The sequence below is a fragment of the Eptesicus fuscus genome, chromosome 3, assembly GCF_027574615.1.
Source record: "Eptesicus fuscus isolate TK198812 chromosome 3, DD_ASM_mEF_20220401, whole genome shotgun sequence".
Taxonomy (NCBI): domain Eukaryota; kingdom Metazoa; phylum Chordata; class Mammalia; order Chiroptera; family Vespertilionidae; genus Eptesicus; species Eptesicus fuscus.
In genome coordinates, this window is record NC_072475.1 from 53,126,298 (window position 1) to 53,148,783 (window position 22,486).

At 41.8% G+C, this 22,486-nt stretch overlaps 1 protein-coding gene across 9 annotated transcripts in view; it reads left to right on the plus strand.

The window, feature by feature from the left end:
* The window catches only part of DLG1 (discs large MAGUK scaffold protein 1), a 248,396-nt gene that overhangs the window by 95,615 nt on the left and 130,295 nt on the right, over positions 1–22,486 (plus strand). For 5 of the 9 annotated variants that reach the window (XM_054713852.1, XM_054713853.1, XM_054713854.1 and 2 more), the window contains 2 exons: positions 7,969–8,067; positions 20,543–20,596. In XM_054713852.1, the coding sequence (XP_054569827.1) occupies positions 7,969–8,067; positions 20,543–20,596 (153 nt within the window). The remainder of the gene's footprint in view (positions 1–7,968; positions 8,068–20,542; positions 20,597–22,486) is intronic. The other 4 variants (XM_054713855.1, XM_054713856.1, XM_054713857.1 and 1 more) reach the window with 1 other exon arrangement.

Below are 22,486 nucleotides of genomic sequence, written 5' to 3' on the forward strand. Positions count from 1 at the left end.
GTCATGGATAACATCTGGACACAATTTTCTCCAGCAGGAATTGTTTCAGGGTTGGTGAATTTCACAGCTTTTTCCTGATCAGTGATGGCATCTGCAATCCTTCCAGACTTTCAGGATATTCTTTCTTTTGTGGTTCTCTTCCATAGCATTGACAATCCTTTTCATAGAGTACTGTGTATAATGATCCTTAAAGGCCCTTATGACTTCTGATCCAGAGGCTGAATTAGAGAGACAAATGTTTGGGAGCAAGTAGACCACTTTTCACTTCCTTCGGTATTCAACTCATGTGGTGGCAAAGTTCATTGTCTAATTTCAAAATAATTTTAAAAAGCAGTCCCTTACTGGCAAGGTACTACCTGACTTCAGGGACAAAGCATCAATGGAACCAATCCAGGAAAGGGTTCTTGTGCAGGCCTTCTTATTGTACAAACAAAAGGCTGGCAGTTGGTATTTTTTTGTTGTTTTTTTTCTTCAAGGCCTGGGAGCTAGTAACTTTATAGATGAGGACAGTCATGATTATAAACCCAACTGCAGTTGCAAAAAAACGTAGGATTAGTCTATCCCCTTCTGCCTTAAATCCTAATGTTTCCTTTCTTCTCCCTTACTAATAAATGTGCTTTGTGACTTTTTTTTTTTTCCCCCAGAATAGAGCACTTTTGTCTCTATTAAAAACCTGTTCAAGCAAATCTTTTCTCTTCAGTGATTTTCTTAATGGCTTCTGGAAAGTCATCTGTTGCCTCTTGGTCGGCAGTGGCTGCTTTTCCTGTTATCTTGACATTTTTAAAACCAAAACTCTTTCTAAAATTATCAAATCATTCTTTGCTGGTATTAAATTCTCATACTTTAGACCCTTAACGTTCCTTTTGCTTTGAGTTGTCATATAATGACTTCGTGTTGTTTTTTTCTTGAATCATATTACTCTATAGGTATGCATTTCAATCCTATCTAATAAAGAGGGAATATGCTAATTGACCCTCATGCCATTGCAAAGATGGCAGCACCCACAGCCATTAAGGAGGGAATATGCTAATTGACTGCCATGCCCTCAAAGATGGGGGTGCCCACAGCCACAAGATGGCAGTGCCCAGTCACCTCAGCGCTGCTGGGGTGGCAGGCGCACCGCAAGGCTGGGCCCGCCTGGGGGCAGGCCTGGCTGCTCCGGGCGCCTGCCTCTGGAGTTCCCCAGTTTCCTCAGCCCCTCAGCTGCCCAGGGCCATCCAAGGCTCAGGTAACCAGGGCCGGCCGAGGCTTGTGCTGCCATCAGTGGCAGCAGCAGAGGTGTGATGGGGTGTCACCTTCCCCTGATCGCTGGGTCGCCTCTTGCCCCTGAGGGCTCCCAGACTGTGAGAGGGGGCAGACTGGGCTGAGGGACCCCCCGCTCCAGTGCATGAATTTTCATGCACTGGGCCTCTAGTGTTTTTATAATAGAACTAGAGGCCCAGGGCACATGTTTTCTTTTTTTTTTTCCCACTGCACCAGCTTATATTGATGGTATTTGTTTGCAGTAACTTTGGTAAAAGAGCATTTGAGGCAAATAAGAAACAGATTTAAACAATGAAAAACCCCTTTATCTTACGGTACTGGACCACTGCTGAGTACAATGACTTTCAAGCAGAGTTTTGATATATCTACTGTGCTGTATTTTATCCTTCTGTAAACATGCAAAAGGCTCACGGATTTTTTTTTTTCCTGATTTCACCATCCCTCTTAGATAACTTCTTTGACTTTAGATCAGAGAAACATGTCTCACTACAGCATAATAGATATTTAAACGAAGGAATTTAGATTAAGAATATTAACTATGCAGTCTAGCCAGCTTGGCTCAGTGTTTAAGCGTCAACCTATGAACCAGAAGGTCACAGTTCAATTCCCAGTCAAGGGCACATGCCCGGGTTGTGGGCTTGAACCCCAATGTGGGGCTTGCAGAACGCAGCATATCAGTGATTCTCCCTCGTCTTTGATGTTTCCATCTTTCTCTCCCTCTCCCTTCCTCTCTGAAATCAATAAAAATACTTTTAAAAAGAATAACTACGCTGTACAAAAACAAAATAAGGTTCTTATTGACAATAGGTACACAAGGGTAATTACTCGCCTTGTTACCTAATGTATTCATAAAAGATTTTCTAATTCCTGTATTTCATTTTCTATGAATGTACATTTCTTTAGACCTTATTGATTTTTATGTATATCCTAAGCTCAGTTTACCCCATTCATGTAACATGTTAATATAAGAGATAAACAATTGTTAATTACCTGATAGTACAGTTTCAGTTATCTTTCAGAGTTTCATTTTATGCTATGAAAATCATTTCAATAAATCATTTAATGAGAAAAAATATTGTTTTTTAATAGCTTTGCAGATCTTTTATACTTGGGTCTAACTATGATGTGTAACAGATAATATTTAGTGGCTATTGTGGATATTATTCTTAATAGTCCTGCCTCACTCCCAACTTCCCATCAGTCACCAGATACACAAATTATATATTCAAAATCTATCTTGATTTGCCTATTCATGTCCATTTTCACCATGACCACCATTTGGTTTAAGCCACTGTCCCCTCTAGGATGGATTATTAGAGCAACCTCTCAATTGTCCCTTCTGTCTCTTCCTATATCAGTCAGGATTCATTATGCATATACAAGGTGGGGCAAAAGTAGGTTACAGTTGTGAATATGCAAAACAGTTTATTCTTGTATTATTTATTAATTATTGTATTATTTTCCATATGAATAACTGTAAACCCACTTTGCCCCACCCTGTATAAAAACCACTTTAATTATATTAGGCAGAAAGAGATTTAATCCAGGTAGATACACTTAAGATACCTTTTTTATTTATTTATTGTTGAGTGAATGGAAGTGAAGAGAGTGCTGCATAGTCATAAATGTATATGTGCAATACACATTATGTACCTGGCTGTACCTAATGAGGCGTCAGACCACTTTTATGAAAATCTATTACATTTTTAAAAGCTCATTTCAGAATTTTAAGATCTCATATTAAATTTGAAATATAAAGATATGAAGAAAATAAGAATCTAATCAGTTTCAACATTTTTCAAAAAGCTGTCGATTTGAATACTGGTTTAAAAAAGTACTTTTAAAATATGTACAATCCAGTTATTTTACAGGAATTTACAATTTTCTGCAATGTTCTTTGACACAGTGTTAATATTATATAGCCTCTGTTGTCATGGAAACAAGTCTCTGAAGGCAACCTCAGAGGATAATGATTCCATGGTGTTGCTATGGATAGAAACAACTGAGACAGTTGTTAGTCACCTGGTCAAGATTTTTTTTTCAAATCTTGGAGATGATCTTATTGAGTGATACAGATGGAACAGGAAGAGAATGATGACTGTTGTCACTATTGTCTAATGAAATATGTATCTAAGATTTTTCAAGTTTAAAAAGCTTATGCTGAAATGCCTCCTTTTCTGTAATAACCCAAATATAATGGTCACTGTATATTGCGACTTCATTATTTATATTAGAATCTTAAATTTGACATTTTCTAATTTAGAATCTTCTTATATAGCTCTCCAAAATTTTACCATACTGTCAATCCTGCATTGAAAATATACTCTTATTTTTCTTAATTTTAATGATTAAATAGCTGTACTGTTCCTCATCATTTAAACTTCATTTGATTATTTATTATTTAAGGCTGTAATTTTGTTTCAAATGAAAATTACTTTGTTGTCTTGTAAATCTTTGTTACCTCAATTGATTATCAGCTGTGACTAGGAAATGTGTGTTGATATGGCAGTTGTTCGTTGTTGTTGTTTTATATACTTAATTTGTGTTTATTGTGAAATATGAATATGTTTTGAGTATATCAAAATGCATTAACGATCTGAAGACCATGCTGTGGTTGCAGTTAGGTATACCAGGAGGCTCTATGGCCCAAGATTTTCATTTTACTCTGAAATCTGGTTTAGGACAAAGCAATTTTTTTTTTCATTATAGAAAATAAATCTATTACCAAATTGTAGATACAAAATAATTAGCCATTTATTGGCAGTTATTTTTTGAAGACTTTCTCAGCAGTATTTGCCTTTCTTAAATTAGAGGCAGGGGCATAAATTCTTTTTCAAAGTACTTGCTTAGTGCCCTATAGAGAACAGAGTGGATTAAGATTGTGTCAATTTCAGGGTTTTTAAAAAAGGGTACTCAGAAATAAAGAAAGGAGACAAAATCTAGTTGCTAAAAATCTCTTTCTACGGGAAATAAGAAATCCAATAGCGGAAGTCCAGCAATTCTTTTCCTAATTCTTTACAGCTTCCCTTTTGTGAGCTGAACCTCAGTTGTAAAATGAACTTGATCCCTACTCTTCATCTCTAATAGTCCTACATATCACTGAAATTTGTTAGCATCTTTTAGAACAATTCATGTGAAATGGGTTTTCCTTTTATTTTTTAGAGAATTGGATGGTAAACAATCATAATTGATTTTCTCTTGATATGATCAGTGGGTGTCCCATTTCTCACACTGCATTATAATATCATTGTGTATTTATTGTTGACAATTAGGAAAGTAGAATCTATATATATTAAAGCCAAGTGACCGGAATGACCAGTCACTATGATGCGCACTATGGCCAGCCAAATGGTCTGATCAGGGGCAGGGCCGGCGACCAACCTCCTGCATCCCTCCCCCCACCACCACCCCGCCGGCCAGCCGGACCCCACCCGTGCACGATTTGTGCACCCGGCCTCTAGTGTGAAATGAGGCAAGGGGAAGGGAAGGTACTTGTAATCCTGCCCCCAGAGGTTAACTTTTCACACATTTATTTCCATATTTTTACACTTTTCATTTTTCCTTTTTTATTTTATGTCATGTCATTGGCAGTATTCCATAGGACTTACAAACTGTTTTTACAGATGATTTATCCTTGTTGCCTGATATTTATTTAATCTTATATAATTATCATTATTTACTTAACCATTTCAATACCTTTGGATATTTAGGATATTCCACATTTCCCCAAGTATAAACAATTCTCAAGGGAATATATTGAGAGTATTAAAACACTTGCTTTTTAAATTATTCCCTTGAGGATAGGTTGCCAGAATTACTATGTCAGAGAGGTTAGACATTTTTATGGCTATAGACAATTACTGCTGAGTTGGTTTTTGTAAAGTTTGTATGGATTTATATTTCCAAGGGCAGTGTGAGAGAGTACTTGTTCCCATGTATTAAACTTTATTTGAGTTTGTTTATTGTGGTAAAATATATGTAACAAAATTTGCCATTTTAACGAGTTTTAACTAAACAATTCTGTGGCATTAAATTATATTCCCAGTGTTGTGCAGTAATCACTATTTCCAAAGTTGTTTTTATCACATCAAACAAACTATGTAACCATTAGGCAACGATTCCCTGTGCCCCCATAACTTCTCCTTTCTGTTTCTGAATTTATCTATTGTAAGTATTTTGTATAAGTGGAATCATACAATATTGTCCTTTTGTGGCTGATTAATTTCACTTATCATAATGTTTTCAAGATTAATCCATATTGTAGCATATATCAGAATTTTACTTTTTATGGATGAATAATATCCATTTAATGCATGTACCACATTTTCTTCATCCATTCATCTGTTGGTGGACATTTGGGTTGTTTCCACCTTTTATTATTATTATTATTCATTTTTTACAGAGAGGAAGGGAGAGGGACAGAGAGTTAGAAACTTCGATGAGAGAGAAACATGTATCAGCTGCCTCCTGCACACACCCCACTGGGAATGTGCCTGCAACCAAAGTACGTGCCCTTGACCAGAATCGAACCTGGGACCCTTCAGTCCACAGGCCGACGTTCTATCCACTGAACCAAACCAGTTAGGGCTGTTTCCACCTTTTGACTGTTTTGAATAATGCATCATTGAACGTTGGTGTAAGTATCCAGTTCCCTGTTGTTAGTTCTATTGAGCATATACTTAAGAGTAGATTAGCTGGGTCATATAGTCGTCTTATGGTTCATTTTTTGAGGAACTGCCAAACTGTTTTCCCACAGAGTATGCACTCTTTCCCTTTCCTACCAGCAATTTTTGAGGGTTCCAGTTTTGCACATTCTCAACACTTACTACTTTCTCTTTCAGTTTTCCCTTTTTTATTACAGCCTTCTAGTAGGTGTGAAGTGATACTGTAACTTTGATTTGCATATCTCTAGTGAATAGTGATGTTCAGTATCTTTTCATGTGCTTATTAGCCATTTGTATAGCTTTTTTAGAGAAATGTCTGTTCAGGTCCTTTGCCCATTTTTTTATTGTTGTTGTTTTTTTGTTGAGTTGGAGTTCTTAGTATATTCTGGATATCAAACCTTCATCAGATGTATGATTTGCAAAGATTTTCTCTCATTCTGTAGGTTGTCTTTTCACTTTCTTGATAATGCTCTTTGGTGTATAAGAAGTTTTAATTCTGATTAAATCTTAATTTGTTTTCATCACTTACACTTTTTTAATGGTCATATTTAAGAATAAGTTGTCAAATCCAAGGTCATGAAAATTTACCCCTGTTTTCTTCTACGAGTTTTATGGTTTTAGCACTTATATTTAGGCTGTTGATTAATTTTCCGTTAGTTTTTATATATAATGTTTTAACTTTTTTTTGCATGTGGATATCCAGTGTCTCAACACCTTATTGAAGAGACTTCATACATTTTTGATAAATTTTCATTGCCTGATAGAGAAAGAAAGTCAACATTGTAATTTCATTTTGTATTTTTATCAATGAGGAAAAGCATAGTTTCAAGTTTAGCAATTTGTTTTCTTTCTGTTTTAAGTCTCTTAATGTACATTGTCGTCTTATTGATTTAATTTTAATGTTTTTATACTTATAGAATATGTCATTGATATAGCAAATATTTATGAATTAATTCCACTTACAGGGTTTGGAACTTGTTAGAAAACACCTTTCTGTGTTCCAGTTTTATCTTTTTAAAAATAATTGAATCAAGTCAGATAGAGTAATCTATACTAATAAAAGGGTAATATGCAAATGGTCGGGACACCCTCATGCATAACAACCAATCAGCTGGAGGCTGCAGACACGGGTGGGCGGGGACTTGCAGCATCGGGGACGGGGACAGGTACGGGGCCGCAGTGGAGGCCTCCACGCACCTGCACTGGGGGTCCACAGGCCTCTGCCATGGCCCGGCCCGGCCTACCTCTTTGGGCAATCCATAGAGGAGCCCCAGATGGGTGGGTGGGGCCTACCTCTTTGGGGGATGGATCGTGGGGCTCCTGTACTGTGACAGGGCACAGGCCAGGCTGGGGGACACCCCCCGAGTGCACGGATTTCATGCACCGGGCCACTAGTTTAGTATAAATACCAAAGCTTTATATTTTAAATATGTCACTAGAGTTCCCACTTCTTTTTTCATTTTTTCCAAAATATGTCTAGCATATAATAGATACTCAATGAATGCTAGTTGCATTAATGACTTTACAGGCAGGTTCTTGATAATAGAGGTTAATAGCACAGATTAGTTTAAGTTACACAGATTCAATTTTGGAGTCTTTTGAATTTTTTGTCTGTGGATTTGTAAGGCCCAACTATCTACCTGATAGTCTAATGGAATTACTTTTGATTCTTTGAATACAAGGAGGAAAGTAGTCAAATATATTCTGGATGCTAGAAAAATATTTTGTAGTCTGTCTCTAAAGCTAGTGTCTTGTCGCTTTGAGGAGGAGCATTACAAGTTGTTATCTTTTGTTATTTTCATTTAAACATCTAAGGAGTAGTCACTCATTTTAACTACAGAGTAATTAAAGTATTTGTGATATAATTATTAATGAAATACTTTCTGGAAATCATTTTCTCATTCAAATTGAGGTAATATATTAATATTTTACCTATTTTTCAGTTCATTCTGAAAACTATAATTTATGACAAAGCTTTCTGTTATGTGATTCCTTTTTATTTTGATATTTTTCCTGATTTTTTGTCATTGATGATTTTTAGCCAACAGAAGCTGTACCTCTCTCTTCTCCCACTGTCCCTGTGATCCCTGTCCTGCCAGTCCCTGCTGAGAATACTGTCATCCTATCCACCATACCACAGGTTTTTATTAGTTTCTTTTTTCTTTATAAAATTTAATTTGTTTCTAATGTTTCTTTTTTTTTTTTTAAGTGTTTTAATTATTTGTTAGATTTGGTCATTCACTTTGGGCTTCAATTGATATTTTTAGGGAATTAATATAAATTAATTATCTTATAAATTAAATTTTAGGAATTTACTATAAAGTGGGTTCAATATTTGCCTTTTTATTAGTTTGTCTATGAAATAGGACACATTCTGAACTCCATAATATTGAACCTCCTTAGATTTGTCATGTTTTTTATACTTGTAAATGTGAAACAGTTTTAAAAATATTTTTGCCTTTGGAAATTTTGTTAATTATTCTAAAGATAAAAATAATTGTCTTGCCGAAACTGGTTTGGCTCAGTGGATAGAGCATCGGTCTACGGACTGAAGGGTCCCAGGTTCGATTCCGGTCAAGGGCATGTACATTGGTTGCGGGCACATCCCCAGTGGGGGGTGTGCAGGAGGCAGCTGGTCAATGTTTCTCTCTCATTGATGTTTCTGGCTCTCTGTCCTTCTCCCTTCCTCTCTGTGAAAAATCAATAAAATATATAAAAAATAAAAATAAAAAATAATTGTCTTTCTATATAGCATTTTGTCCCACATATATATTTATCTTCTTTGGAAATATTCATCTTTCTGTCATTTGATTAAGTAATGTACTTCAGACTTATTAGTTAAATATAATAGCCAATGTATATAAAGTATATGGGAATTCTTTGTGCTATCTTTGCAGTATTTCTGTAACTCTAAAATTATTCTTACATAAGGTTGACTTCTTAAAAGTTAACATGTAACAGTCAAAAAATAAAATAATAGCCAAATGTCAGATTCTGAACCTTTTTTACTTTTAGAGCTTTAGTAGTTCCAAGAGATGGCTTAAGACCTAACTGCCTTAGCAACAGAGTTATGCAAAGTCAAACTAGGGGTAGTATTATTAAATATTAGTGGCCCAGTGCACGGATTCGTGCACATTGAAAGGCAACGGATGCAGGACCAATAGTGCCTCAGCAATAACATAACCCACGGCCGAAGGTGGAATCATGTGGCCCTGCGAGGAATCGGGTTCCCTCCTCTCTGGTTCCAGGTTGTGTCACCCAAGAACTGCCGCTGCCAAGTCACCGCAGCTTGGCAGCTCCTGTGTTGAGCATCTGCCCCCTGGTGGTCATTGCGTGTCATATGTACCAGACAGACGGTTGCTTAGCCTTTTGTATATATACTAGAGGCCCAGTGCACGAATTCGTGCATGGGTTGGATCTAGCCGGCCTAACCCCAATTGGGGTGGATCAGGGCTGGGCATCTCGGGATGAGGAGATGGTGGGAGGTTGACTGGCTGGCCCGTCCCTGATCAGGGCAGGGCCGGCTGGGGGAAGGCGCTGCGGGCGATTGGCCGGCGGGCCCCACCCCCAGTTGGGGTTGGGGGGCCAATTGTGGGCAGGGCCGGCCATGGGGAGGGGCTGATCGGAAGCGGGATGGAAGGGGGAAAGGGGGACAGGCCGGCAGGGGGGGAGGGACCGCAGGAGGTTGGCTGGCCGTCCTCACCCCCTGATCAGGCCATTATGCTGGCCACAGTGGGCGTCATAGCGACCGGTCGTTACAATCGTTACAGTGTTATGGTCGCTGGCTTTTTATATATATAGACTAGAGGCCCGGTGCACGAAATTCATGAACTCGGGGGGTCCCTTAGCCCGGCCTGCTCCCACTCACAGTGCGGGAGCCCTCAGGGGATGTCCAGCTGATGGCTTAGGCCTGCTCCCCGCGGACATCCTTAGTGCTGCCGCAGAGGCAGGAGAGGCTTCCGCCACCCCTGCTGTGCTCGCCAGCCATGAGCCTGGCTTCTGGCTGAGCAGCACTCCCCCTGTGGGAGCACACAGACACCAGGGGGCAGCTCCTACGTTGAGCGTCTGCCCCCTGGTGGTCAGTGCACATCATAGTGACTGGCTGTTCTGCTGTTGGGCCGAAACCAGCTAACTCTCCGACATCCCCTAAGGGGTTCTGGATTGCGAGAGGGGGCAGGCCAGTCTGAGGGACCCCAGCTGTGCATGATCAGGGCCAGGGAGGGACGTGGCCAGCCGGGGAGGAACCGAGGGAGGGCTGCAGGATGTGTCCGGACCATCTCACTCAGTCCCTATCAGCCGGACCCCAGCAGCAAGCTAACCTATTGGTCGGAGCGTCTGCCCTCTGGAGATCAGTGACTGGTCGACTGTCTGCCCCCTGGTGGTCAGTTCACGTCATAGCGAGCGGTTGAGCGGCCTTAGCATATCATTAGCATGTTATGCTTTGATTGGTTGAATGGATGACTGGACACTTAGCATATTAGGCTTTTATTATATAGGACTAGTAGCCCCGGTGCACAAAATTCATGCATGGGCGGGGGGTATCCCTCAGCCTGGCCTGCACACTCTCCAATCTGGGACCCTTCAGAGAATGTCAGACTGCCCTCTCACAATCTGGGACCACTGGTTCCTAACCACCCGCCTACCTGATCGCCCCTAACCACTCTGCCTGAAAGCCTGATCACCCCCAACTGCACCCTCTTGCAGCCTAATCACCCCTAAATGCACCCCCTGCCGGCCTGATCGCCCCCTCCCTTCTGGACTGATCTCCCCATCTGCCCCCCCGTCGGCCTTCTCTCCCCCAACTGCCCCCTCTGCCAGCCTGATCGCCCCCAATGCCCCCCCCAATGCCCTGCTCGCCCCCAACAGCCACCCCTGCCAGCCTGCTGCCCCCAACAGCCTGATCACCCCCAACTGTCCTCCCCTGCCAGCCTGCTCACCCCCAACTACCCTCTGCGCCGCCTTTCTCACCCCCAACTACCCCCCGCGCCGCCCTTCTCACCTCCAACTGCCCCCCCTACCGACCTGCTCGCCTGCAACTGCCACCCCTCCGGCATGTTCGCCCCCAACTGCCCTCCCTGCCGTCCTGCTCGCCCCCAACTCCCCACCACCCGCCAGCCTGATCGCCCCCCAACTGCCCTTCCCTCCTGGCCTTATTGCCTCTAACCGCCTATGCCTCAGCTCCGCCACCATGGCTTTGTCCGGAAGGACATCTGGAACGTCTCTTCAGCATGTTATCCTTTTATTAGTGTAGATAGTATAGATAGATAATAATGATCTTAGGTGTGAAAGTTCTTAATCTTATTTAAAGTGTAAATAAGTACATCTTTATGTATTTTTACAATTATTGATCTAGAGACTTGGTGTATGAAATTCGTGCACTGGCGGGCGGTCCTCTCAGCCCAGCCTGCACCCTCCTCAATCCGGGACCCCTTGGGGAATGTCCGATTGCCGGTTTAGGCCTGATCCCAGGGATCGGGGCTAAACCAGCAGTCAGACATCCCTCTCACAGTCCTGGACCACTGGCTCCTATTTGCTCACCTGCCTGCCTGCCTGGTTGCCCCTAACTGGCCGCCCCCCCCCCCCGCCGGCCTGATCGCCCCTCACTGCCTCTGCATGCTGGCCTGATCACCCCTAACTGCTCCCCCTGCCAGCCAGGTCACCCCCAACCGTGCCCCCCGCCCCCCAGCCAACCTGGTCACCCCTTATTGCCCCTCCTGCCAGCCTAGTCCCAATTGACCCCTCTGTCGGCCTGGTCACCCCCAACTGACCCCCCTGCTGGCCTGGTTGCCCCCAACTTCCCCCTCCCCCCGCCAGCCTGGTCACCCCACGCAGCCTGCTGTTCAGTCGTTTGGTCATTCCTCACTAAACCCCCTGCTGACCTGGTCTTAGGCAGCCATCTTGTGAGGGCATGAGGGTTAATTTTCATATTACCTCTTTATTATATAGGATAGTATAAAATCTAGGTAAAAATAAGTCCCATTGTGGAGGGAAATGGAATATCAACTATGATTATATGAGCATTTCGATGCATTTTTACCCCTCCTAAAAAATGAAAATCAATAGGAATATCATACAAAATATGATTCTAGGAGAAATTACAGGTATGATACTAAAACTTTAATAATTCTAAATAAGAGAGAGAACCAAGACGGCAGTGTAGAGTAACCATTGGAACTCGCCACCTCCCACAACCACTTCAAAATTACAACTAAAATACAGAGCAACCATCATTCAGAACCTGAAATCTGGCTGAATGGAAGTCTTACAACTAGAAGAGTAAAGGAGAAGTACATTGAGACTGGTAGGAAGGGTGGAAGCACGGAACAGACTGATTCGATACCCATGTGTGGCGTGTTTAATAGGGAGGGATATCTCTGCTGCAGAGATCTCAGGTGAGAAGCAGGGAGTTACAGACCCCCAGGCAGGGTTCCAGAGCTATGAAGAGAAGTTCTCATAACTTTGGGCTGTAAAAACCAGTGGAGATTGTGACTGAGTGACATGGAGGCTGCTGGAGACCCATGCAGTTCCTCTTAAAGGGTCAGAACACAGACTTACTCTGACTCAATCCCTCTGGGCTCCAGCACTTGGGAGGCAGCTTTGGGGGATCCAGAGATATATGGGGAGGAACTAGATTATCTGGCATCAGGGCAGGAATTCAGGGACAGCTTTCTCCCAGACAGGAGATCTCACAGGGTTCATTGTTCCTGTGCTGGGACCTGCCCCCAACTCAGAGCTGACAAGCAGCCATATCTGAGTTGTAATCAGCTTGTATCACATTGTTTGCTGCCCCCTGGTGATTCCCTGACACCCCACCCAATTACAGTCCCACCTAAGCTGTTTGCAGCTGCTATTACATATGAATGGCCTGTCCTGGCTCAGGCTACAGACTTTCCTAAAATCTCTCAAACAAGCAGCTGCTGGCATCTTAACCTTAGCGTGCCCCATACCTTTCATTAAGAGGCCCAAGACCCAGCACTAGCACCAGCCTGCCTTGCTTCAGAGCTGGGCATAGCTTGAGCACTTCCAAACCCAGTACAAGTAGCAGCTATCTGAAAATTACTCTGTAGCTCCTGCTGGGTGGCCCAACTATGGACCCAACAGAACACCTATTACACAAGGCCACTCTACCAATTACAGGAGACACAGCAACTCTAACTAATACACAGAAACAAACACGAGGAAGCAGCCAAAATGTAGAGACAAAGAAACATGTCACAAATGAAAGAACAGAAGAAGTCTCCAGAAACAGAACCAAATGAAATGGAAGCAAGCAAACTACTAGATACAGAGTTCAAAACAATGGTTATAAGGTTGCTCAAGGATCTTAATGAGAGCTTCAAGGGACTTAGTGAGATTTTCAAGCATCTTAGTGAGAATTTTCAGAACCTTAGTGAGAACATCAAAGACATGAAAAAAGGCCAGTCAGACATTAAGCATACTTATTAAAATAAAGAATAATTTTTACAGGGATTCACCAGTGGAGTAGAGGATTCTGAGAATCAAATGAATGATTTGGAATATGAGGAAGCATAAAACACCCAATCAGAAGAGCTAAAAGAAAAAAGAATCCAAAAATATGAAGATAATGTAAGGAGCTTCTGGGACAACTTCAAGTGCACCAACATTCGCATTATGGGGATGTCAGAAGGGGAAGAGAGAGAGAGCAAGATATTGAAAACCTCTTTGAAGAAATAATAACAGAAAACTTCCCCTACCTGGTGAAAGAAATAGACTTACAAGTCCAAGAAGCGCAGAGTCCCAAACAAGAGGAATCCAAAGAGGCCTATACCAAGACACATCCTAATAAAAATGCCAAGCATTAAAGACAAAGAGAGAATCTTAAAAGCAGCAAGAGAAAAGCAGTTACCTACAAAGGAGCGCCCATATGACTGTCAGCTTATTTCTAAACAGAAGGGAGTGGCAAGAAATATGGTGAAGGCCTAGGGTGGGGGCTCTGGGTGGGCTAGAAGGGGTCAATGTGGATAAAGGGGACATATGTGATACTTTCAACAATAACGATTTTTTTAAAATATTCAAAGTGATGAATAGCAGGGACCTACAACCAAGATTACTCTACCCAGCAAAGCTATCATTTATAATTGAAGGTCACATAAAGAGCTTCATAGACAAGAAAAAGCTAAAGGAGTTCATCACCATCAACTATTGTTACATAAATTGTTGAAGGGTATTGTTTGAGAAGAGTAGGTAAAAGAAAAAGGAGAAGAAGAAAAAAGGAAGCTCAAAATCATGAACAATAAAATGGCAATAAATATGTATCTATCAACATTGAATCTAAAACTCAAAATAAACTAACAAGGAATCTAGTGAACAAAATAAACATGAATAGAATAGAACCAGAGGTATGGACACATGAAACAGACTGACAAATCTCAGAAGGAAAGGGGGATGTGAGGAAGAGATTAACCAAAGGACTTATATGCATAATAGAGGCCAAATGCACGAAATTCATGCAAGGGGCTCGGCCCTCGCAGCCCTGGCTTCGTCTCAAAGGACATCCAGAAGGTCGTTCGGCTGTCTGGCCTATTTAGCATATTATGCTTTTATTATTATAGAGATTTGCATTACCTGTGGACACAGACAATAGTGGTGAAGGCCTTGGGTGGGGTGGGAACCAGGTGAAGGGGGGTTCTGGGGGGAGGGAGTAAAGGAGGACATCTATTAGTAATAACTCTCAACGATAAAGATTTTAAAAAATAAATAATTCTAAATAAGCGGCCTAAGGATTATTGTAATAATGTAGCATCTTTCCACGTATCTGGAATTCAGTAATATAATTATTTCTTTAGTAGGAGATTTAAAACTTTATTTTACTCTTATCACTTCAATTCATCTTTTGGTGTTAAAATAGTTTTCTAGAATCCTTTAAAATTTTGTAGTGGTTTCTGTTTTTATTATATTCACTAGAGGCCCAGTGCACGAAATTTGTGCACTGCGGGGGTGGGGGGTGTCCCTCAGGCCAGCCTGCACCCTCTGCAATCTGGGACCCCTCGAGGGATGTCCGACTGCCCGTTTAGGCCCGATCCTAAATGGGCAGTCGGACATCCCTCTCACAATCCAGGACTGCTGGCTCCCAACTGCTCGCCTGCCTGCCTTCCTGATTGCCCCTAACCGCTTCTGCCTGCCAGCCTGATCACCCCCTAACCAATCCCCTGCCAGCCTGATTGATGCCTAACTGCTCCCCTGCCAGCGTGTTTGCCCCTAACTGCCCTCCCCTGCAGGCTGGTCCCCCCCCAACTGATCTCCCCTGCAGGCCTGGGTCCCCCCCCTCAAAACTGCCCTTCCCTGCAGGCCCCGTCACCCCCAACTTCCCTCCTCTGACAGCCTGGTCACCCCTAAGTGCCCTTCCCTGCGGGCTTAATTGCCCCCAACCTCCCTCCCTTGTAGGCCTGGTCCCTCTCAGCTGCCCTCCCCTGCTGGCCATCTTGTGGTGGCCATCTTGTGTCCACATGGGGGCAGGATCTTTGACTATGTGGGGGCAGCTATATTGTGTGTTGGAGTGATGGTCAATCTGCATATTACTCTTTTATTAGATAGGATAGAGGCCTGGCGCACGGGTGGGGGCCAGCTGGTTTGCCCTGAAGGGTATCCTGGATCAGGTGGGGGTTCCCTTGGGGTGTGGGGCGGACTGGGTGAAGGGCCTGTGGTGGTTTGCAGGCCGGCCACACCCCTGGCGACCCAAGCAGAGGCCCTGGTATCTGGAATTTATGTATCTTCTACAATTGAAACTTTGTAGCCTGGAGTGGAGCCAAGCCTCCTGCTTGCTCTGTGGTGGCAGCCATTTCTGTTGGAATTTATGTATATCTATAATTGAAACTTTGTAGCCTGGAGCAGAGGCCTAGGCCAGCCAGGGCTGCAGAAGCTTTGCTTCCTCCATTGCCAGGGGCAACGCTTGCCTCCTGCTCTTCCAGCTCCGTAGCTGCTGCCATTTCTGTTTGGATTTGTTTACCTTCTATAATTGAAACTTTGTAGCATTGAGTGGCGGCCTAGGCCGGCAAGGGCAGACAGAAAGCTTGGCTTCCTCTGTTGCCGGGGAAACCCAAGCCTCCCTCCTGCTCTCTGTGGCCACAGCCATCTTGGTTGGGTTTATTTGCATATTTGCTCCTGATTGGCTGGTGAGCGTGGCTTGTGGGTATAGTGGAGTTAGGGTCAATTTGCATATTACTCTTTTATTAGATAGGATAGGGAACCTGACCTTTCCTGTTCAGTGTTCTCTGATTCATTTACTCCAAGTATCCCTAACATAGCATCACACTACACTTGGAAATTGTTGAGACATTGCCGTGTTGTTATAAAGGTCTCAAAAGTTAATTTGGTCTGGTTTAGAATTCCAGTTACAATCATGTAACCAAGCAGTTTACTTAACCATTCTGAGCTTCTGTTTACTAATCTATAATACTGAAGTTGATAATAGTACGACCTTGACATGTTTTATGGTAGTTAAAAGAATGATAATGCATGGATGGGTAGCTGGTCTATGATATTGGCTATTCATATTGTTAATTATTTCATATTTCTTTGAGATAATAAACCAAGGAACAAATTTATAAAAACAATTGAGGATATCTGTACAAAAGCTCCCTAGAGGCCCGGTGCACGAAATTTGTGCACGGAGGGGGGTTGTCCCTCAGCCCAGCCTGTACCCTCTCCAATCTGGGATCCCTCTCACAATCTAGGACTGCTGGCTCCCAACTGCTTGCCTGCCTGCCTTCCTGATTGCCCCTAACCACTTCTGCCTGCCAGCCTGATCACCCCTAACCACTCTGCTGCCAGCCTGTTTGCCCCCAACTTCCCTTCTCTGCCGGCCTGGTCACCCCTAACTGCCCTCTCATGCAGGGTTGATCACCTCCAACTGCCCTCCCTTGCAGGCCTGGTCCCTCTCAACTGCCCTCCCTTGCAGGCCTGGTCCTTCTCAACTGCCCTCCCTTGTAGGCCGGGTGCCTCCCAACTGCCCTCTCCTGCTGGCCATCTTGTGGTGGCCATCTTGTGTCCACATGGGGGCAGGATCTTTGACCACATGGGGGCAGCTATATTGTGTGTTGCAGTGATGATCAATCTGCATATTACTCTTTTATTAGATAGGATAGAGGCCTGGTACAGGGGTGGGGGCCAGCTGGTTTGCCCGGAAGGGTGTCCCTGATCAGGGTGGGGTTCCCTTGGGGCATGGGGTGGCCTGAGCGAGGGGCCTGTGGTGGTTTGCAGATGGGCCACGCCCCCTGGCAACGCAAGCGGAGGCCCTGGTATCTGGAATTTATTCTCCTTCTACAATTGAAACTTTGTAGCCTGGAGTGGAGCCAAGCCTGGGGCTCCCCCCGCGGCTGGCAGCCATTTCTGTTGGGGTTATAATTGAAACTTTGTAGCCTTAAGTGGGTGAGCCCAGCCAGGGTGTGCGAAAAGCTTTGCTTCCCCTGTTGCCAGCGGCAACCCTGGCCTGCTCTCTCAAGCTCCATTTTGCCGCCATTTCTGTTTGAATTTGTTTACCTTCTATAATTGAAACTTTGTAGCTTGAGTGGAGGCTTAGGCCTGGCAAGGGCAGGCGGAAAGCTTGGCTTCCTCTGTTACCTAGGAAACCTTGCTCTCTGTGGCTGTAGCCATCTTGGTTGGGTTAATTTGCATACTTGCTCTGATTGGATGGTGGGCGTGGTTTGTGGGTATGTCGAAGGTATGGTCAATTTGCATATTTGTCTATTATTAGGTAGGATAGATAAAGTATTCCCTACTCATTTTACCCCAGCTTTTTTTTCATTTCCATTCGCCTGGAAAACCTTTTTCCAGCCCTTTACTCTCAGTCTGTATGCGTCCTTTTTTTTGAGGTGGGTTTCCTGTAGACAGCAGATATATGGGTTTTGTTTTCTTATCCAGTCTGTTACCCTGTGTCTTTTGATTGGGGCATTCAATCCATTTACATTTAAAGTTATTATTGATAGGTACTTATTTGACGCCATTTTTATTCTATACCCCTGTGTTCCTTCTTTGCTTCCTATTTCTTTCTTTTTTTTTTTTACAGCAGACCCTTTAGCATTTCTCTCATTGCTGGTTTGGTGGTGATAAACTCCCTTCGTCCTTTTTTGTCTGTGAAGCTCCTGATTTCACCTTCAATTTTGATTGATAGCCTTGCTGGGTACAGTATTCTTGGATTTAGACCCTTCCTTTGCAAGACTTTGTATATTTCATTCCATTCCCTTCTGGCGTGATGAGTTTCTGTTGAGAAATCAGTTGCTAGTCTGATGGGGGTTCCTTTGTATGTAACTGTCTGTCTCTCTCTGGCCGCTTTTAAGATTCTTACTTTGTCGTTGGTGTTTGCCAACTTAATTATAATGTGCCTTGGCATCGGTCTTTTGGGGTTCATTTTGCTGGGAACTCTGTGAGCTTCTTGGATTTGTGTGGGTTTTTTCTTCCCTATATCAGGGAAGTTTTCTGTTATTATTTCTTCAAACAGGTTTTCTATTCCTTGCTCAGTTTCCTTTCCTTTTATCCTGATGTTGTTTTGTTTTGTGTTGTCCCGAAGTTCCCTTAGGTTCTCCTCAGTCTTTCTAATTTTTGTTTCTAGAAGCTGTTGTAATTGGGTATTTTTTTCCATCTTGTCTTCTAGCTCACTTATGCGGTCCTCTGCTTCGTCTAGTCTACTCTTGATGCTTTCTATTGAGTTCTTTACAGCAGCGATGTCATTTTTCATTTCTTCTTGGTTCTTCTTCATTTCTTCTTGGTTCTTACTCATATTGTCGAATTTGTCTTCCATCCTTTTCAGCCACTTTATGACCATTTCTCTGAATTCTTTCTCTGATAGGTTGTTTGCCTCTAAATCGTTTACTTCCTTTTCTGGTGATGCCTGCTTCTCTTTCCTGTGTGGGCTATTTCTTTGTCTCCTCATGGTCTCTCTTCTCCGGATGTCTGGTTATATAGATCTCTCTCTCCGGCGTTGATTTAAAGGTACAAAATACAACACAACCAGGCACAACAGACAAGGCACTTTCCGTGGTGCAGTGAAGAGTTCCTTTGAATCCGAATGTTTGCGCTGATAGGGTACCGGTGGTCTGGTGATCGCAGCAGTTCAGTGTTTGCAGTTGTCGCGGAAAGTCAGGTTTCCAATAAAATCCTCCTTTCCTTGCAAGATGGCGAGGCGCCCGGTGAGCCCGCAGCTCCGGGAGGAGACCCAGCCCCTGTGGGTGCTGCAAGGTCAGGGGAACACTGCCCAGCACTCCCCCGCCTTCTCCTGGAGTTTAGCTGTCCCTTGGCTTGCCCACATACACTCCCTCTGCGAGCCTCTGCTTCTCCTACACTCCGCCCCAGGAACAGACTCCAAACCCGACTCTATTCCATCGCCATTTTCCTGAAGCACACCACTTCTCTCCCCTGGTTACATTTATCCCCCTACTCATTTTAAACCTGTTGCTTCATGTACCCCGAATGCATACTGTGCATTATTTATCTATGACTGTGTTGTCTTTAAGCATCTTATCATATGATCGTCCATATCTAGTACTTTGCTGAAAATAATGTAAAACATTTGAAGTCTGAATATTTACTTTTTAGAAACGCCCATACACTTGGAAGGAAATGCTTATTTTGTATATAATGCTTGTTTCATACAGCTATTATGTATAATTATTAATTAATTGGATTAGAACTATTAATACTTATAAACATTCCTAACAGTTGTTTAAAGGATACTTTGAACTTAACCAGAAAACTAAACTTTTTGAATCCAAACTTAATTAGATGTATTTGTGTTTTTTGCTTGTTTTTTATTTGTTTATGGTTTTTTATCTGTTTGCTTTTGTGTGTGTGTGTTTTGTTTGGATTAAAGAGTTTTGTCATTATTCTCTGAGTGGTCTAGAGCAGTGGTCTGCAAACTGTGGCTCGCGAGTCACATGCGGCTCTTTGGCTCCTTGAGTGTGGCTCTTCCACAAAATACCACGTGCGGGCGCGCATGTACAGAGCGATTGAAACTTTGTGGCTCATGCGCAGAAGTCAGTTTTCGGCTCTCAAAAGAAATTTCAGTCGTTGTACTGTTGATATTTGGCTCTGTTGACTAATGAGTTTGCCGACCACTGGTCTAGAGTAACAGTTGGAAAGCAATAATTGCAGCTGAAAATACATGGGGCTTTTACATTACCATTCTGGTTCCAGTTTTCTAAAAGTATGTGATTGATTTCTTTGTGTGGTAGATTTTTTTTCATATTCAAACACAATTCATTGTGGGGAAGAATTTTTTTCTTTCTGGGTGATAAAGTCATTCAAATCTTCATGGAATCCTTGGGAACAGGAAAGCTAATGACTTCTAAGCAATTTAGGGAGAATTGTTTATTATACTGAAGAATACTTGTGGATTTTTTGAGGAGGCTGGTGAACTTTGCAAACCTTAAGAAATTATCTGTTTGAGCAGAAATAATTTATTTCCCAAAAGAAAATCTAATTTAACCACTTATACCTATTTTCATTTGTTGCTGGAAACTGGGTACATTATTTAACAAGCTCATATAAAACTATAATTGAAGAAATAGCAAATCTGTCATACGCTTCTAACATTTGTGAACATTAATATTTAATGTGTCAATTTTCCTTTTAAGCTAACACATTACAATTCTTTCTTTAAGGCAAATCCTCCTCCAGTACTGGTCAACACAGATAGTTTGGAAACGTCGACTTATGTAAGTTCCAATTCATCCCCACATTTAAATAATTCTGCTTTTCCTGTTTCGTTTTCTTATAGGTATAAAGATGACAGCGTTATTTTCTCTTACATATTGTACTTATAATATTCTATCACTGACCTACAGTTGTGAAAGTAAATGAAGCCATACTGTTCTTTTTTGGTTGTTTCTTTTCCTCATACTTATGCAAATCAGAAATGTTGAAATTTATGAATTTATTTTTAAATTAAAATGATTAATTTTCACCAAAGGCTATTTCTGATCAGTGGTCACTAACACAATGCCATTCAGAGTCATTTTAAAAGTTTAATTGAATAAGTATTTATTAACTAGGTTTATGTGTATATTCATATATTAAAATAGTTATAACTATATAACTTTAAATTGATTACTACTTTTCTCTGAATTTACTTTGTTAAAAAGCCCTGTTTCCCTTAAAGATAATTAGCCAGAACATCAGAATCTGATCTAACATTTTTGACCCCAAAGGAAAATGTCTTTGGAGATGTTTAAGTAGAAATACTGCCTGTGCGTTTTTAAAATCAAATGACACATAATTTCATCAGCTGTAAAAATCCTTTCCTCTTATTTTTGAACTGTAGTTTATTTCAGGCTATACTTTAAAACATTCTATTTGGCTTTATTTTTTTGTATTTGTATGAATATGGATGTATCAGATAACTGGGGATTTTGGAAAACCTCAAATAATATTTAAAATAAACAGAAATGCTCTTCTATATTTTTTTTTTCAGATTTTTTTCAGTCAGTATTACCTTTCACATTGATGTAGAGTACTTAAGCAGAATTTTGTTTGTACGTTTGTCAATCTTCTTCACATTTCTTTCTCCTTCACTTATTCTCTTTGTTGACTTATGTTTTGCTTATGGGCTAAGAGAGTGATTAAATATTTTTTTAAATAAAAAATTGAAAAATTAATATAAAATAATTAACAGAGAAAACAATATCAACAAAGAAAATACATATGCATTTTAGGGGAAATGTCAACATATTAAAAGCAAATAAGCATACTAAGCAGCCAAAAGTTATATGATTTCCAGTTTGTATGACATAGTATTTAAAAAAATATTTTTCTTGCTAAGCAAGGTATGTTGAGGGTCTCCAAGAACACTCACTACTCACTTTGGGAGATTCACTGATTACAAGACTCAGCGTAAGATTTAGTACAGCTATGTAGTAAGTTGGGATCTGCATGTCAAGTTATAAGGTAGTATGTCTAGAGCAGTGGTTCTCAACCTTTCTAATGCCGTGACCCTTTAATACAGTTCCTCATGTTGTGGTGACCCCCCAACCATAACATTATTTTTGTTGCTACTTCATAACTGTAATTTTGCTACAGTTATGAATCGTAATGTAAATATCTGTGTTTTCCGATGGTTTTAGGTGACCCTGCTAGCGGTTTTCAACTTGTGGGTCACAACGCACAGGTTGAGAACCACTGCTGTAGAGCCTAAGACCATCAGAAAACACAGATATTTACATTATGATTCATTAACAGTAGCAAAATTACAGTTATTAAGTAGCAATGAAAATAATTTTATGGTTGGGGATCACCACAACATGAGGAACTGTATTAAAGGGTCGCGGCATTAGAAAGGTTGAGAACCACTGGTCTAGAGGATCCCATGTTTAGATTTCCTTATACTTTCTTCCTCCCATGAGGTGTCACACAGAACACTCTTTTCCCTAGCAATAAAAGAACAGCACTATGTGTGAAGTGTTTCCGCCCTGGGAAACTCATTGTGGACTCAGTGCAAAGTTTTTTATTGCAGGTTGGTCACCTAGGAACCCTCTGTCCACCACATACCAAATTTCCAGGCTCCCAGAAGGGGAAAGCAGGTATTCATCATAAAATGTATTGTCTCTATA